The sequence below is a fragment of the Eschrichtius robustus genome, chromosome 12 (assembly GCF_028021215.1).
Source record: "Eschrichtius robustus isolate mEscRob2 chromosome 12, mEscRob2.pri, whole genome shotgun sequence".
Classification (NCBI taxonomy): Eukaryota; Metazoa; Chordata; class Mammalia; order Artiodactyla; family Eschrichtiidae; genus Eschrichtius; species Eschrichtius robustus.
In genome coordinates this window covers 16,744,764-16,763,749 of record NC_090835.1, presented here as the reverse complement: position 1 = coordinate 16,763,749, position 18,986 = coordinate 16,744,764, and the positions used below count along the sequence as shown (strand labels likewise).

The 18,986-nt window shown below is 36.2% G+C and overlaps 1 protein-coding gene and 1 pseudogene across 1 annotated transcript in view; one reads left to right on the top strand and one right to left on the bottom strand.

The window, feature by feature from the left end:
- The window catches only part of LOC137773999 (AN1-type zinc finger protein 6 pseudogene), a 28,008-nt pseudogene extending 27,356 nt beyond the window's left edge, over positions 1–652 (top strand).
- A 6,180-nt stretch (positions 653–6,832) lies between these two features.
- The window catches only part of CNTN3 (contactin 3), a 310,295-nt gene continuing 298,141 nt past the window's right edge, over positions 6,833–18,986 (bottom strand). The window contains exons 21-23 of the mRNA XM_068557391.1: positions 9,469–9,581; positions 8,675–8,843; positions 6,833–6,933 (exon numbers count right to left, since the gene is read on the bottom strand). Of these exons, the coding sequence (XP_068413492.1) occupies positions 6,833–6,933; positions 8,675–8,843; positions 9,469–9,581 (383 nt within the window). The remainder of the gene's footprint in view (positions 6,934–8,674; positions 8,844–9,468; positions 9,582–18,986) is intronic.

Sequence of the window (18,986 nt, the reverse complement as noted above, 5' to 3'; positions counted from 1 at the left end):
ACTTTTATCGGAGTGCGCAACAGAGGAACGTAGCTCAAGAAACTAATCACGACCAAGTGCCTATACTTTGTTCCACTGGCTGCGGATTTTATGGAAACCCTCGTACAAATGGCATGTGTTCAATACGTTATAAAGAACATCTTCAGAGACAGAATAGTAGTAATGGTAGAATAAGCCCACCTGCACCTTCTGTCAGTAGTCTGAGTCTTTACCAGTTCAGGGCACAGATGGCAGTGTCCCAGAAGCTCAGTTGGCGTTAGACTCTACATCTTCATCTATGCAGCCAAGCCCTGTATCAAATCAGTCACTCTTATCAGAATCTGTAGCGTCTTCCCAAGTGGACAGCACATCTGTGAACAAAGCAATACCTGAAGCAGAAGACCTGCGAGCTTCAGGATCAGAAACCGCACAGCAGACATCTGAAGAGCGAAGCAAGCCTCCTGAAAAACCAAAACAAAAAAAGAATCGCTGTTTCGTGTGCAGGAAGAAAGTGGGACTTACTGGGTTTGAATGCTGGTGTGGAAATGTTTACTGTGGTGTACACCGTTACTCAGATGTACACAAGTGCTCTTACAATTACAAAGCTGATGCTGCTGAGAAAATTAGAAAAGAAAATACAGTAGTTGTTGGTGAAAAGATCCAGAAGATTTGAACTCCTGCTGGAATACAAAATCCTTTGACCATCTGCAAACTAAAAATGGACTTGAGGTTTTTTTTCCTAGTCATTGGGAATGTAGAGCAATGTATCTTGTATAGACCTTTTAATCATGCATGTCATCAGGAGAACAGATTTTTGTTTCTGTTTTGAAAATGACTCTGAACATTTATTTACATTGCAGTTTCTGTGGCTGAAAAGACTTAAGTAAACTTTACAAGTATTATCCTTTTAAGATCATTTTAATTTTAGTTGAGTGCAGAGGGCTTTTATAACAAATGTGGAGAAATTTTGGAGGGCTGTGATTTTTCCAGTATTAAACATGCATGCGTTAATCTTGCAGTTTATTTTCTCATTGTGAATGTATATATAGCTTTCCTCTGCAGCACTATCTCTCTTCTCATTGTGTATGTATATGTAGCTTTTCTCTGCAGCACGATTTCTCTTTTGATAATGCCCTTTAGGGTATAACTAGTTATCAGTAACCGAATGTATCTTAATCATTATGGCCGCTTCTGTTTTTCATTAACAAAGGTTATACCTATGTTAGCATATAGTTTCTTTGCACCCACTATTTATGTCTGAATCATTTGTCACAGGAGAGTGTGTGCTGATGAGATTCTAAGTTTGTGTGTTTTTAACTTTTTTTGAGCGAAGGAAGGAAAAGCTGTATGCATTTCATTGCTGACTGCAGCTTTCTTTCAGATTACGTTCATTGGTCTGTGTGTATACAATATGAAGAATGATCTGAAGTAACTGTGCTGTATTTATGTTTATCCACCATTCTTTGATTAAATAAAAAGGAAAACCATAATGTTCCCTTGTAAAAACAAAACAAAAAACCCCAATAATCATATTATTATTATTAACTTATTAGACTTTCTGACTGAGTACCCATTAGCCAAACTATGATAAAAAGCTTTCTATGATTAGATCATGTCCTCTTACCATGACAATCCTCCAAGGCAGGTCCTTCCTTCCACTGGTGTCTTTTTAGAGATAAGCATTGTGTCTTAGAAAGATTAGCCTGCTTGTCCAAGATCACACAGTTATTTAGGGACATTGTTAGGGTTCCAACCCAGATCTATGACTGGGAACAAATGCTCTTAACCACTATGCTATACTGTTTCATCCCAATTTGGTCAACTTTCCCAACACAGATGATCTACTGCTTATCATTATTTCAAACACATTTTAAAATACCTCTTAGTCTCCTAATCATCATATCTTAATATCTTCAGGGGTCGCACAGGAGGAAAAATTAAGCAAGCAAAATAGGGGAGGGTTAAGACAAAATGGTGATTAATTCCCTGATTTCACTCAACAGTTAGGTACTGAACAGATAAATATGAGCTACACACAATGAGTGTACTTACTGTGCCACAGTTTATGATCCCAATGAGCATTTCCATATGTGATCTTGAAATTTAGTCTTGGAAGGGCAGCCATTCTTGTCTGGATGCTTTGGGAAGGCCAATACACCAATCACACTGGATGGACCCTTCACTTCCTCATTAGCCAGTCTCGACAGACATTTTACATTAGCATTGTCATTTATATTAGTCTGTCCCATTTTACTGTCCGATGGTAAAATAATTCTCATTTGCTGTTCTTATCATTTGTCTCTGTTTTTTTCTGAGTTTTCCCAGGTAACATCCAATTTTGCAGGATCTAATTCTTTCTCTTCCCCACAGTATTAATGACCAAGGTAGAATCATCAGGCTATAAGATAATTTCAGCAGGCAGAATAAGAGTAAAGAATAAGAATGAATGCTGACAAATAACAGAAGCACCTTTTCTTACAACTTTCTGTATCAGGGCGTTTATTCTGCGTGCAAGTTCAAGAGGTAATTATGACCTACATGTAAAGCAAGACATGTTAAATTAGGGCACAGGGTTCAAATAAAAATAACAGCAGAAACACCTAACCATTTAAATCAATCATAGTCCTCTCTGTTTACATATTTTCTTTCAAAAGAATGGTACAACTTACTAATTGCTAAATTGTAATTGCTGCTGTGGTGATTTTACCTCCAATACTTACTGAAGTGATTCCAAATGATAATGAGTATCAGCACAATTTTCATTTTTAAAAAGGGTAAAATACTTCAGAAAAAAATGAACCCAATTAAGATTAACTTTAAATTTAAAAAAAGATGGAGTTATAAGAACATGAAACGACAGGGGTGATTTTCATTGAAAAATAAGAACTTGTAACATTCTAATCACTTTTCTTTATTTAATTGAATTATACTGTTAGGTTTTCACTGAAAACGGTAATAGTAATGAAAATCAACAAACCATCTTCAATTTTTAAAAAAAAAATGTGTGAAGAAAATTAAACATAAAACCTAAAAATTATTTTTAAAAAACAGACAAATGTTTTTATAATTTTTACTTAAAGAATACTTACGCTTGGTCAATTTTAGCTTGGATAGCCTTCCATGTAAGAATTAGAGAATATCAAAATTTATGATAGCCAAAAGAAGTCTTCCCAGGTGTTCAGTTCTCCAATTTGAATTATGATCAATAATACAGGGCAGAACAAATTATACTACAAATTGACATTAGAGATGCTTATTCAGAATCTCTAAATCTAATGGATCTGATTTTGAAAGGGATTAAAAACCTCTTCATGCCTCAGACTCAGGGGTTACAGCCAGATTACCTGGGTTAGACTCACGTTTTACTATGCCCTTGCTAGAATGACCTAGTACAATGTCCTTAATCTTCCTGACCCTTAGTTTCCTCATCTGTATAATGGGCTTGATAATAGTACCTAACTAAGAAGACTGTTGTAAACATGAATTTAGCAAAGGTACAGTGCTTAACTCAGAGCCTGGCACATGGAGAGTGAAGATATGTTGTTTAATAGGATCAGTATTACACTACTACGAAAAATTAATCTGATACTAGAATCACTTTACCCTCTCTTCTAGGAACTCCTGGAGTCATATACCTTTCTTATCAGTAGAATGAGATCAAAGGAGAGCTCTAAACGTATACAACAAAGCCACCTTCGAACGATGTCTTCTGTCTTCCAGTGTCATACAGTTACCTACTGATGGGAAGAAGAATGCTAAGAGCATGGTTCTAAGCACTCACACATCATCTTGTTTCCTAACTCCCAGCCCTCTAAGTGGGTAGCACCAATAACCTCCATTTTCATAAAAGAGGAAACTTCAGCGCAGAGGAGTTTAGTAGTCACTGAAGATCTGACAACTCTATGAGGATAATACCACCATAGTCCCATTCTGCAGACAGGGAAATGGAGGCTTAGCGAAGTTATAGAACTAGTACAAGATCACAGGGCCACTAACTGGTGAGGATGCAATTCAGATCAAGGCAGTATGACTCACTGCTGACCTGATTGTGCTGTGTCAAACAGCCCTGGCTTCGGGGGAGAGGACATCAGGGCTGGTTCTGGTGGTATAATCTGTTTCTGCATATTCCCCAGCTGTTTGCCCTTTATTAGGGTACACTAATGCACCTAGTACAACTAGACTTAAATTTACAGTCACCCACACACACATACCCGTGCACACACACACACACACGAACACACACAAACACACACACACAAACGAACACACACACGAACACACACACACATGAACACACACGAACACACACACACAAACACACACACATATGGAACACACACACATGAACACACACACACACCCCCCTTCATACCGTGGTACAACCCTTACACATACTTTTCTCACTTAATTCTCCTTAATTCTCTTCTAAATATATCTTTGAATTTTCAAGTAAGAAAATGATTATTTTAGCTCTAATTTTCCTTACATCAACAATAACTTTTAACACTCTTTACTAATTGAAAACTAATCTTTTTCTAGTACACATTTTCAAACATTTAGAATATATTATACCGCAAGGATTGTTTAGAAGCAAGTCTCTAACACTGATACCAAGGAGAAAGTCAATGAAAGAGCTGATAAGTTGATATTAATCTTAAGAAGATATTTGTCAGAAAAGTGGGAGTAGCCACATTAACTGAAGAAGAAGTCAGAAGAAACTAGATACCATAATTCTAGAAAGTGAATTTTCTGCTTCTCTTTCCTCCCGTCTCCCCAGAGCTGAAATCCCTTTAATAGAGAGGGCAGTGTCTCAAACTGCTGATTTTACCCAGTCATTAGGGTATAAAAAAATAAAAGATTAAAAGATGGAAAGACTAAAAGTAGGCTGAAGAATATAAGAAATGATAGCATCAGCATAACTATTATGGTGCCCACTTATTTCCCCCTTAAAATGTTCTTTCTGACCATACCACAATTAATCATGCATGGGCATTTGATTTTTATAAATTTTATTAGAATAATAAAAAATAATACATACAGATAACCATAGGATACACACACAGGAATTTAAAGGTAAATTTTATACTTTTCAATATGAAACAAAGTACATATCTCATGGAGATATATTTCTAGAAACACCATGAAACAATAGAGTAATTGCCTTGAAAATGAAAAGTATAGGAACATATTATAGGAATTACCAAATAATAAAAAGGTACAACTCCATTACATGTAGCATAAAATACAGGTATTGGAGAAAGTGTTTCTCCACTTTTTGACCTGAAATAACAATGGTCATATGAAATCTACTCATCATTCAGAATTTTTCTAGATATATACAGTATATACAGACCTTGAAGATAAAAGTTATAAATATTTTTCTTCTTTGTGTATAATGACTTTATCTTAAATGTGATCTCTAAATGTAAAGTAACACTCTATGGTAATATCAGAATTTTGCTAATAGGTATTCTCTTTTGATATCTGTTGGTTTCAAATTCAGATATCTTTGCAAAGAACAAGTTACTGCAAAATGTGAAATGGACAGGAAAGAGGTAAAAAATTGATTTTGCAATGTGTAACACTCAATCTGCTGATTTTCATATATTTTTTACATACTGCTATGAAGTCATGTCTTCGACAATCCTTTGAACACCATGTATTCAGAGACTGAGTCATACATATCAAAGTCAGCGGCATGGCCATGGTTCTATTACAAATTTAGCTCAGGAACTAAAAAGCCTGCCAGACTCACTCTCATAAATGGTTGGATTTCATTAAAAACCATCTCCACCATCCAAAAAAGAGAGGGTCCCTTGATGGAATCGGAGATTGGAAATGAAGGATCACGTAAATTTTGTTTAATATTTGGGTTAAGATTCAGGTTGTTCCTTATTTTCTCCAGCATGTTTTAATAAAACCTGAAAGCTTGTTCTTAGGTGTGAAGGAAACAATCTCTTTTTACTTTATTTCACTTTTTAAACCTTTTGAGAGAGGATAAAATGTGATCATTTCAGTTTTATAATATCATGGAATGAAAAAGAAAGCATTACCTAGAATGGAGTGCAAACTTTAAAAATGTGGCTGGTCCTCAGGACTTCAATATGATTAAATAAATTCATACTAATATTTTGCACAGGCCTAGTGCATTAGGGCTAACAAAGCATGGGGGAGAGGCAGAAAAGATGAGTATTATTATCTCCACATTTTAAGGGTGAGTGCTTGAGAAGTAGAGAGAGCAGTGATTTGTAAAGAATCTCACAACCACGCAGCAGTATACCCGGACGAAACAGCACTCTTCCAAAGTCTACTGTAGCATCTCCAACATTCTTTTGAATTACATGCACCCTCTGCCCAACGGGGTAATTTTTAAAATGTATCTTTCACCCTTGAGTATTTCAAATGAGCATTTCCAAATAACACTAATTATGTCTTCCAAACAGTGCTGTTACAATGGGAGCAAAGCATTTGGAGTAAATGAGTTTTTCTACATTAAAAAAAAAAACAAAACCAAACCCACGAAAGTATGTGTCTGCATGTGGGTGTGTATACATGGAAGCATGTGAGTCTTTATCCACAGGCAGTGCTTAAAATCATAAGAATGTCTCTATCAAAAATCGGATGTATGTAATATGTAAATTCCTTTGGTGTATCAAGTAAATATTAAGGCATTTCAGATTCCCCTAAAAGGATTTACTGGGGTTTTTTTTTATTATTATATTCATATTTTACTTATGTAGAAAGTTAAAAATACAGAGTTGGAAAAAAACATGCATAATCACTGCATTTCGTGAAAGCACTTTTTTTGTAACCAATGAACTTTCCAATAAATAATAAAAAAAAAAAGTGACTATCACCACAGGGTGTTTACAATAAAGAACAGTGCTGTAGAGATATAACTTGACACAGGGTGGGCATTGGAGATGGCTGATGTACAACCTCTTGCATCCATATCTGTCAAAGATGATAAACAGCTCATTAATAAGGACTGTATCAATTTAAGTAACTAACTTACTACCACAAGTTAACATTAGCCTTCATGTTATTTAACAATGTAGCATATATTATTTGCCAAGAGTATCTATAAACACTCTTATATACTTAAGTTTTCTTAAAGGATTCTGGGCTTTGTTCATCTAGTATTATTTAACTTTAATTGAAAGTGGAAAAACAACTTAATCATTTTGAAAACAATTATACTCCATTACAGACAACTTTGAGATAATTCAATGGTTTAATTAAAGCAAGCTTCATTGGAGAAGGGTTAGGAAATATGTTTGTTTCTCTTCTGTACATTTTTTGATAAGTTATTATGCATAATATAAAATATCATCTTAAAAAAGCAGTCAATAAAAGCTCCATTTTCCTATAGTTGGCCTTTGTCTGCACCAATCCATGCAAACTCAACAAGAAGGCAGATGTCAGAGGGAAAGGCTACTCATGACTCAGCGTCCCTCAAATGCTAATAAAATCTGTCTGTTCCTGCAAAAGCACAGAACCTATTCCTTTTAACAGCTCCACTTGGGCCATATGGTAATTTTACCTCTGAACCTTGAGCTATCTTAGGAACAAGATAGCAGGTCTTAATTAAAAACCTAAATAATAATAATAATAAGCTTAAATTAATTCCTGGTTTTGCTCTATTGAAGCACATACAGTTTTAAAAAAGTCTGTAGTCCTAAATGGTTTTTACATATTTTTATGTTGCAGAACTCAGTTCTGAGATAAATATTTCCCATTTTCTTCATTTAGTTACTTGTTTGTTTTGGTCTAAGTATTGCAGTCTTTATGATTTCATGAAGAGATAAAATTCCTCCAACTTTCCACATCGCCCTTTCTCTTTACTTGCTAAGGATGTCCCTCATTTTGTTTTCCAAGATTACAAATAAGGGTTTTAATCTTGAATGCCCAAGATTATAGATTAGGCCAACCTCAATGAAAAGAAACAGGGAGCAAAGTAATTTAGGTTACTAAGAACCGCAGAATAGCATGGCTTCTGCAGTACTTAAATTGAGGCCACAAAACTCCACCCTTGAGATTTAAAAGATAAAATTTCTTCTAACACTGTCACTGGTAAAATACGTATGAAAAGTCTGTTTCCCTGAACTCTAAAAATACAATTTCTATAATACAATAGGCTTCATTTGGATTTTGAAAAGACGAGCAAGTATGAAACTCCACCGAAATCAGAAACTAAGAATTTTTTTTTTAAAGCGTCTTTTGGTTTGGCCAAGTGGGTTCTGACCTTAATTTAACAATGCTAAATTTTCTACTTGGTAAAGAACTGATAAGATTCATCTATAATTTCTCAGAGGCAAACAACTAGAAGATTAAAGATCTTAAAAACACTCTGTGGGTTCAACATTGCCCTTGAGAAATGCTTAAGGAATTCTGTTTTATGGCAATCCAAAGGCAAATTTATGCATAGCTCAGAATGAGAAAAAAATAAATTAATAAAATTTGTTAAATATTTCTCAATGTCTTTTCTGTTATTCTGTTCTTATCATTCTTATTTTGCACCACTCGTGAGGAATTCCTCCTGCCCTCATCTCTCATATTCCAAGACCTTCTCAGCATTCAGATGAAAGAAATGGTAGGAAACAAAGGAGTGGAGAGGGAGGCACTGATTGACTCTCTCTTGGGGGCTCATAACTGATGCCGCGAATTAAGGAGATGTTGACTTCAACCAACTTACTGGTTATTCGTGGAATCCTGATCTGTTCGCTACTGGTCCCATCCCCGCCATCCGTTGTGGCCTTAACTTCAATAATGTAGTCCTCTTTAATGGGCAGCAAAAGTTCAGCTGAAGTTTTGTTTGTGTTTAGCACTTGCACATTATTTTGACTGCTAGTCCTATAGAAAACCTAAAATGCATGAACAAACACATTGATTTTTTTATAGTGCCCTCTTTTATTTTTTTCATAAACTTATTACTCTGATGTTACTTCATTTATATTGTTTGTTTTACATACCCACTAAAATACAGGCTGCATTCATAGCTCTGTCACCTTAGACTAGGGATCAGCACATGGTAGAAATATCAGGTGCTCAAAATGAAGGAGGTGGGGAAGAAAAAACTTCTTCTATGAAAAGTTCAGCTGGTTGGGTATTTGTGAGGATGGAGAGATGGGGGCAAGGTCCTATTGTATAGATCTTGAACAGGAGACCAAAGAATCAGAGCCAATGCTATTAGTTGTTTTTTAAGTAGTATGTGGTGAGCATCAGAAATAGGAAACTAACATAATTAACAACTTATCAACATTTGGTCTAAAACTCCCACGCGAGCAGAAATATGTCACTTAAATTTATATTTAAGAAATCAGATGTTTTAGAAAAATACCCTTTTCATAAACAGCTTGACATCTGTATGTCAAATGTAGTTTATAAAGATCACACCATCCACATTTAGAAAAACTGTTCAAATCTAGCTTCCTTTGAAAAGTACTGCCAGAAGTAGGAAAAGAAAGCATTGCAAATGATACGACTTACTTTATATCCTGTTACTTCTGATTCATTCTCCATGGCTTTCACTTGCTCCCAATTAAGTAACACTTTCGTGTCTGTAGCATTCCAAACAACATTTCCTGGTGGCTGACTGGGGGCTTGAAATGCAAAATGAGAAATTAAAATAGATTTGAGCATGGAGTGATATTTTACATAGAACAGATAAATGACAGTCACAGGAGGCAGCCAAAGGAGAGCAGAATCTCTTTGGTAACACATAGTGTATAGGAAGAATCAGAGAAAATAACAGAGTAGCTAAATTTCCTTTTACAAAGGCATTTCCATAACATTGTGAGACAATTTGTTTTATCATGTTCATCATACACTTTAGGGCATTTCTCACTTGTTGCCGTGGTCTCCTGGAAAACTTGTTGATAGTGGAGATAAAGAAATTCTTCTATCCACCACTAGAGGGAAGCTTGTGATGGGCCAGGAAAGGCAGGCAGTGTGTGTCCCGTTTGACACATCCAGAGGCTGAGAGAAACTGCCAACTGAGCAGATTAAACTTGCAGGAAATGAAGTGTGGATGATTTTTAAGCCAGCCATGTATGATGAGATGAGCAAAATGGGAGGCAATCAAAAATAAGGATTACTTAGATTTATTCCCAAGAAGTAATAGCTATACACATGAAAAACTGCAGCACAGAGTCCGTTATTTTACCTTCGTTTTCCAAGTTTAAATCAATTTTTGAGAAAAATAAGGCAAAACAATGAAACGTCAATGAGAGCTCCATTAGATAATTAATGAAACTCTCTGAGGTTTAAAAACTTGGATTCATAATTCAGCTCCCTCTCATGAACACTAGATGCCGGGGGAAGGCGGTTTGATAGCATTTGTCAAGAGCAACATAGCACACTGAAAATTCTGTTTCTTGTCAATCACAAAACAACAAACATAAAATTATCCGTTTGGCAACCACATCACAATTGCCCAAAACAGTGTTGAAATATGTTGCACTTGTGGATTTAGCCATAGAATGTGATTTGGTTAACTGAATTTGTCATGGGAAAATGATATAAAAGATTGGCTATGCTGAGAAATTTCTCAACATCACTGACTCATGCCATGAGGGAGAGAGGGCTGGACTTACAGATGGGAAGAGGGCTCAGGTACATTCATGTGACCAATGACGCCAAACAAGATTGTATTCCCTGCAGATTTTTTGGCTTACTGTCTGCTCTTTAACACAGTTCTACATTGCCTTTAAAATTTGTGATCTGGTATTAACCATGAGTTTAGGTCAGCTCAGAGCACTCTTAAGCTGCAGTGCTTAGATAACAGAACATATATATGGCAGTTACTTAGGGTTGAAATACTAATGACTGTGTTTTGCAGGGCTCCATCCAAATGCTATGAATGCTCGATTGTTAGAACAGTTTCCCAAAGTCTGTGATTTCCTGTGGCCTGGCGGCACCATAAAAGGGCAGGTTCCATTTGAGGCAGCTCAGATAACATGCTTCAGCATGGTGTGTCCTGCGAAGAGATGTGTGCTCGTAGATTATAGAAAACTTGAAGTGATTTTGGTTGAATCACTTATTCCAACACCAGTCTTGCAAAAAAATTAACTGCAAGTTTAAAACCTGGGCTTATTTTGTGTGAGTCCCAAGACAGATGAGAGTTCAGCCTGAATTGAATATTTTTTGAATGGACAAAAAGAAGAAAAAAAAACAGGAAATGGGAACGGGGAGAAAAATAAAAGCTTTGTTCTGGGTCTGATTACTCTTATTTTCCATATCGGTGTTTCCAAGCATCAGATAGTCACGCCCCGTTTTCATCATTTTTGTTATTTTTTAAAAAATGAACTTGACTTAAACATCAACTTTAGCCTTGTCCTAAACACTAATATTTACACAGTCATGAGCCTTGGTTTGCTAGTTACATTCCTATGGTACTCTATATAATAAATGAAGCATTATTAAATTTTCAAAAATATTTGTGGACTATTCTGAAATCATTTTGTATCGCTACTGGTAAGAATAACATCTTCTGGGCTTCCCTGGTGGCACAGCGGTTGAGAATCTGCCTGCCAGTGCAGGGGACACGGGTTCGAGCCCTGGTCTGGGAAGATCCCACATGCCGCGGAGCAACTAGGCCCGTGAGCCACAACTACTGAGCCTGCGCGTCTGGAGCCTGTGCTCCGCAACAAGAGAGGCCGTGATAGTGAGAGGCCCGCGCACCGCGATGAAGAGTAGCCCCCACTAGCCGCAACTAGAGAAAACCCTCGCACAGAAACGAAGACCCAACACAGCCAAAAATAAATAAATAAGTAAGTAAATAAATAAATAAATAAATAAGAGACTATTAATATCAAAAAAAAAAAAAAGAATAACATCTTCTGGAAAATCCTAGATCAGATAAACTTTCCTTCCAAATTTAAAATCCTATTATTGTTAGCAACTAATGCCTATTAAAACCTATAATATGTTAGGCAAGGTAGAATGTGGTTTTATATAATTTACTTAATCCTCATTACACTGCATTATAATAAAGCCCGTTTTGCTACATGGGTAATCTGGACCCAGAAAGTTTAAAAAGGAGATTGTACATTCATGTTTATAGCAGCATCATTCACAGCAGACAAAAGGTTGCATCAACCCAAGTGTCCATCAACAGGTGAATAATCAAACTGTGGTACAGCCATACAAAGGAATACTATTCAGCCTTAAATAGGAAGGAAATTCTGACACATGCAACAACCTGGATGAACCTTGAGGAAATTATGCAAAGTGAAATAAGCCAGTCACAAAAAAGACAAATTCTGTAGGATTCCACATATATAAGGTAGCCAGAGTAGTCAATCCATAGAGACAGAACGTAGAATGGTGGGTGCCAGGGGTTGGGGAGGGGACAATGCTGTTTCATGGGTACAGAGTTTCAGTTTTGTAAGGTGAAAAGAGTTCTGGAGATCGGCTGCAAAATAACCAAGCCCAACACTAAGGAACTGTACATTTAAAAGTAGGTAAGATGGAAATTTTAGGTCATGCGTATTTTTATCACAAGTAAAAATTAAAAGCAAAGAACTTGCTAAGATGCACAGCTGGTAAGAGGTATCATGTGGATTCAAACCAGTTCTGGTTAATTCCAAAGTCTATGCTTCCCCTATTACGTTGTGGTAACTATCTGTGACTTTATTTAACTCTTGAATCATTGACAAATGATTTGTCAATGACGTAAAAATGAATATTAAACATGTTCATCTCAAAATATACTCAATTTTCACTTTCCTAGGACTGCTTTTCCTGACTTCTCAGACTAAACGTACAATGGGGCCTCTTTTCTTATACCAGGTTCCCTTTCTTCATCAGCTTCAACAAAGGTACATTTTACATTTAGTTGTGGTTTTATGTTTATTATCCAATTTTCCTACTAACTCGTAAGTTCCTTGCAGAGAAAATGTCCTACGTGGTCTCTGACATCGATAGGCCCATATACTAGTTTTTATTCACTAGCCTAATGTCTTGTTAAAGGTAGATATCAAATTAGATTTTGTATGTAACTGACTGCTATTTTAATGCAAGAAACACAACCCAAGGATTAAGAAAACACTTTTCTAGTGTTATCAAAAAATAAGTTTGATCTACTCCCTATGTGTCCCTAAGGAATGATTCATGCAGTGACAAAGTAATGCTGAATGGAGAAAGATTCAGAACAAGTATCAGTAGCAATTCACCATGGTGTCAGCGGGGTAACACTGGCTGGTCACAGTTCTCAAATGTGGCACATCAGAATTTAGAATGAATTTTCTAGCTCCATGGTTTTGAAAGTCCTCCAAGACACATCCCAGTAAATGCATACATTTCACAAAGACAAAACTGGGACATTAACACTGACCATCAGCTTGAGAGCTTGAATATGGCTGATCATATTGAGGCTAAGACGATAAGGAACAAAACACAAAGAAAGAACAGAATAAGAAAGACAGCAAAACAACTAGTGTATTCATTCAATACTTAAATGATTTATTTACTAAATATTTATGTTTTAAGGGTTCAGGGAAAAATGCATAAAGAGGTGACAACATCTCGAGTAGATTTTGAAAGATGAAGGTGAGTTTCACATGTAGAGGTTGGGGGGTGGTATCCCAGGCAGAGGGATGACACACGCCAAGGCACAGAGGCAGGAACTAGCACAGTGCCGTAGGGAGCTCACTTCTGATGGGTTACGGGTAGGGATGATGGGAAGGAACTGCAAAGGCAGTTGCAGAGACCGGTAGAAGCCATACGCTAAAGAGTCTAGAAGGCCAAAGGAACTAGAAAAGGGATTTTCTGCGGCAGGCAATTGGCAGGGCACTGAAGAAGGATCAGACCTGTGATGCCATCGGGTCTGTGCTTTCATAGACCTTTGTGGGGACAGACGGAGAAGAAGGAGAATCTTGGTGGGAGCTCTGTAGGGAGTGCACTGCAGCACTTTGTGTAAAAGATAATAAAGCTCCATATGCAAGTGATGACAGCAGAGTTGGAGGGATGGAACAGACCTGGAATTTGTGAATAGGTCATGATGATGGAGGTCATATGGGTGGTGGTAATAAGAAGGAAGGCTAATTCCAGCTCGGCAGCCCGGGTGAATGACACACACCTTGGGGAACAATGTTTCTATCTGGAATTCCCTTTCAGTCACTACGTACTTAATAAGCGTTTCGCATGTGTCAGGGATTCTCCTGAGTACAGTGAGCACAGAGATAAGGATGTTCTCTGACTTCTAACCATGGACCACATTAGTGGTTCCCAAAGACCAGTACTTGTACAAATACGATGGATTTAGGTGGATAACATTTTTAATTGTAAATTTTTACATATTTTCATGTTAGGGGAAAAAAAAACCTATCATATGCAAGTCTTGATTCATAGATATAATTCTTTTGGATGAGGCCAATATTGGTACATCAGTGGTAATCTACTTTACACACAATACATAGATTAAAATTAGGTTCTAAATAATGACACAGAAAATAGGGCATTACACAAACATAAATAACTCAAACGCTTTCAGTAGCACACAGATGTCTGGTAAACACCCCAAAAAACACAGTCATAATTCAAACTGACTCTGAACTAAGGATATATTTACAGTAAATAATTCATCTTAAACTAAGTGATCAAGAACAGAATATCACTCTATTAATAACAGTCATCAACACTCTGGTTAGTTCACTGCAAAACTTATTTCTAGGTACACATTTTTGGCAAATCAATTATGTTTATTTTTGCTGTTCATTGTAGTTTTAAGTTATAAACTTTTCTCTAAGTAACGGCTTTGCTTTCATTTTTATAGGAAGAAAATTAAAACTACTATCTTGTAAGGAGAGAGTATTAGTCGTGTTCTGTTTATAGCAATGATATAAAGCCTTTTAAAATAAATATATTTAAGTATTAAAGTAAATACATTAGGGAAATAATAATCCAGGTTGTTGAGTATGTGGCTAAAATCTTGCAAGGATCATTCAGTGACTGGAGATTGCAAAACACTGGGCAAATTATGAATAAAGTGAAGTTTGATTATTGTATGATCCAAACTTCCCTTTAGTATCTTCATCCCTACTTTTGGTTTCCATCCTTACCAACCTTTAGTTACCTTGTATTAAGCCTTAAATGCCCTTCTTTTCTATCTTACTAATGTCAAACTTCAAATATTAATTCCTTCCTTCCACAAACTCTCTATAAAAATGATTTATTTACCCTTGTGCACCAACAAACAGCAAGCTTGTACCACCACAGACAAGATCTACCTAATATACTTAAGGCTTAATATACTAGAAGCAATGTGGCCACTTACAACTCACCTGTATTGATTTTAGTCCCTTAACCTAGCAGAAGCCACAGAGTCTCAACTGCAAAAGAAGGAAAACAGCTGGTAGAGCTGTTGCTGGATTAAAAAACACAAGATAGTGAAAACGTTTATAACTGTAAAGCTTCACATCAGAGGTTGCAACCTGAAACTTCAGCTAGATCCAGCTTGCACATATTTTTTGTCTCACCCAAATACTGTATTTTAATTTTGTTTAGTTACCAACATTTAAAGCTTGGGAGCTTTCATTTAAGATCCAGATTTCTGGTTTCTTGTGCAAAACTAGATGGTCAGGAACACTGGTCCTACACTGATGGATAGAAAGGATGGGATGGAGCAAGAAGAGACTGCCCCACATGCCCACCACTGCTCATTTAAACCTGCCTGGCCACTGAAGGCACCTGACTTTATTATTCCTCTTTTTAAATAAAGAGTCATTTGGGGTAGTTTTTACATATTTTGAGGATATTTCATTGACATATTTATATAAGTAATCTATCTGGATGGAATAAATTACCTTGTTATTTCTGTAAAGGCTTGAGGTTGTAGATGCTGAAGGAAGGGATATGAAGGGGGAAGGTGCAGGCAGTAAAGGCAGATGAAAGAGCAACTCGGGGACCCCTAGGGAATCTCTCAGGACCTGTGATTTATTCTTAGATCCTCTGGAAACTTTTTTAAATGATCCTTATTATTGGCTGGTAGGATTGACTGTTATTATTGTTTAAAAAAAATACTTTGGGGTAGATTATTTGGGGTGTATTATTATTTAGTCTTTGCAGGTCTTCTGTCCTTCATCCTCCATGGAAGGATTATGCTTCCCTGCCTCACTCTCATTGACATTCAGCTTGGCCATGGGACTTGTGGTCCCAAGCCTTTAGGAAGACATACTTCCCCTTCTCACTGGCATCTCACAGACCTCAGGTTTTGTTATATGGCTTGTTTCTGCCAGTGGAATGTAAGCAAAAGTGAAATGACAGCTTTAAAAGCAATTGAAGAGCACGGTTCACCATTTTCCCTTTGCCATGAGACCAGCATGGCCCAGAGAGTGGCTGCTTCTTCAGTCAGGGTCCTGCAGTGAAGATGCAATTGATCAGATCTGAATCGCACCTGTGATGGACATGTAGCATGAATGAGAAAGAAACACTTGTAGTTTAAAACCTCTAGGTTTGGGAGTTTTGGATACTCTACCCATACTAGCCCAATCTGACTAATACAGCTATTAAACAGTAGCCTAAGCGTCAATGTAACACAATGAATTTTTGTAAAGGCATTGAGTCACATACTGAAGTGGAAATGGGCAGGAGAGAGTTGACAGCATATCTTTTAGGACTTCCAGTTTCACTTTTCATGTTCTATGACGTTGGAAGCCTAACCCAGAAGGCTGGCTGAGTTCCACACCTTATGAGAATTAACTTGATATATGGTCTACATTTTGAAATTTTTTGTAAATCATATCTCAACTTTCATATCCTGTAGATTTTTCCTCTGTCAACTCAACTTCTACTGTGTTGACAGTACACTAAAATAGAAAACAATGATAAAAACTAATTTAATTCTAGTAGAAAAGTGGCATATCACTATATTTATAGCACAACACTAATTGACAGGCTGTAACATTATTTCAATAATTTCAAATGGTATGTGACAAGAATAATAGTATGTCGAAGGCTTTTATTACTGTTATCATTCTTTTAGCACCTATCCTGACATCCTCCGTGTATTTGATTATCAGACTTCTCAACAACAGCCCTATAGCTTTTACTAAATCTACAGCCACGTGACTGCAAATAGGTGATTACTGCAAGGGTGTTGACTGGATGAAGCTGGGAATATAAGACATGTCTACCAATAGGAAAATGGCTAAATTGTGGTGCATTATCACAATGGAATGTTATACATACACTAACATATTTATGAAAATTATTAATGACCTGGGGAAAATTCTGATACCAGGTAACTAAATATATGGCATAACCTCCACTGTCTAAGAGAAACATTTTATAGAACGTAAGTCTGGAAAGAAAGATCAACAATACTAGCAATGGTCTTTCTGAGGGATAGGATTATGGGTGATTATTTTCTTCTATTTTCCCCTAATTTTCAGCAGTGAATACATTTTCCTTTACATATAAAAGGTAGAGGTTGTTAAAATAAAGAATATTACTGTCCAGAATTTTCAGTAGTGATATCTTCACAGTGCTGATAGTGAAGTTGTCATTGACTTTCAAAATATGGAATTTTACGAAAATATATTTGCTGTGACTTCATTATGTAAAACTCAACAGATTTCTTGACTGCCTGATGGTAATGAGCTGACTTACATGATAAGTGGTAGCTTGAAGGTACACTTTCCACTTGGACTTCACTTGACTTAAACATCAGCATTTGTCATGAAACGGCTTAAATATTTGACACTGTGCAGAAAACAAGTCACCAAAAGCCACCCTTTCCCAAATAATGAGATATATTTGTCTTGACATCATTGAAATTATTATAAATTAATTTATCATAAGAGACTGACTCAATTTTAAAAAACAAGACAAAAACACGTGCTTCTTAACTCGTCTAAAACTCAGAAAAGACTTTACTTGGGGTTTAATCTAGAATGTCAGGGAAGAAAGCCTTTCTTCATTTTAAATGAATGGGAATTCCCGTGACCAAAATCTCTCCTTCTTCGGATAGTAACAACATGAAAATTTGTAACCTATAATCAGAACATTTACAAGCTTCTAGAGAATTCATGGGCAAGGTGGACAGATTTTCAAAAAAATACCAAAGCTCCTACAAACTGAAGTTCATAAGATTTATACAATTGGCCAAAGTATTTGTTTCTATACTAGCTGAAACTTCCTAATTGGATTCTGATTAAATTCAATATTATATTGGTATCTTGCTTCAGAGCTTACAAGATCAGAGATCACTATCTTGAAGTCCACAGACAGGAAAAGAAAACCCTTCTAAATCTGAAGAATGTGCATTACTAGTAAACAGTGTATTCTAATGTTGTATGTGTGATTTGTGGCATATCATACACAAACATGAGTGGGTGACATACATCTGTGGTATGTGACACACAGAAAAGCCAACAAATAACATTTAGTCACCTAGGGAGGAATTAATTCCCTTTTAGTCTTCCCATTAGTTTCAAGAGAAAGCTGGATTTGGGGGCTACTAGCTCTTTCATATCCCTTCAGTGCTAACATCACAAACAAAGAGGAAGCAGGTTCAGTTGTCTGAATAGGCAAGACCACGTTGCTAATATTTAAAATGGAGAACAGCTTATTTTTTCATTATATTTACTATTATTGGCATTGTTAATTGTTTAATTATTACTTTGTTAACATCTACTTATGGCAATGATACTGTTTTTCATACTCAGGAAATTAGTTTCCATTTTCTTTAGGTTTATATAAGTAAAAAAAGGTAAGTTAGTTTTTAAGAAAAAATACTAGGTACACATTAGCAGAGAAGGCCCACAGAAATGGCAAAAATTGAGAAGGCAGATCACCATCTAAAATTTGGGAAACCTTGCACTGATATGTATCCTGACTCTTAACTTAGAGTGGATGATTATATAATGAAATCGTACCTTTGAAAACTTGAAAACTTCTACATTAGGTGTTTGAGGCAGGAATATTCATTTTATTATCAAAAACCTCTGAAATATTGACTCACATTCTTTCAGGGCTTGTTTTATTCATATTTCCTTTTCATTTCC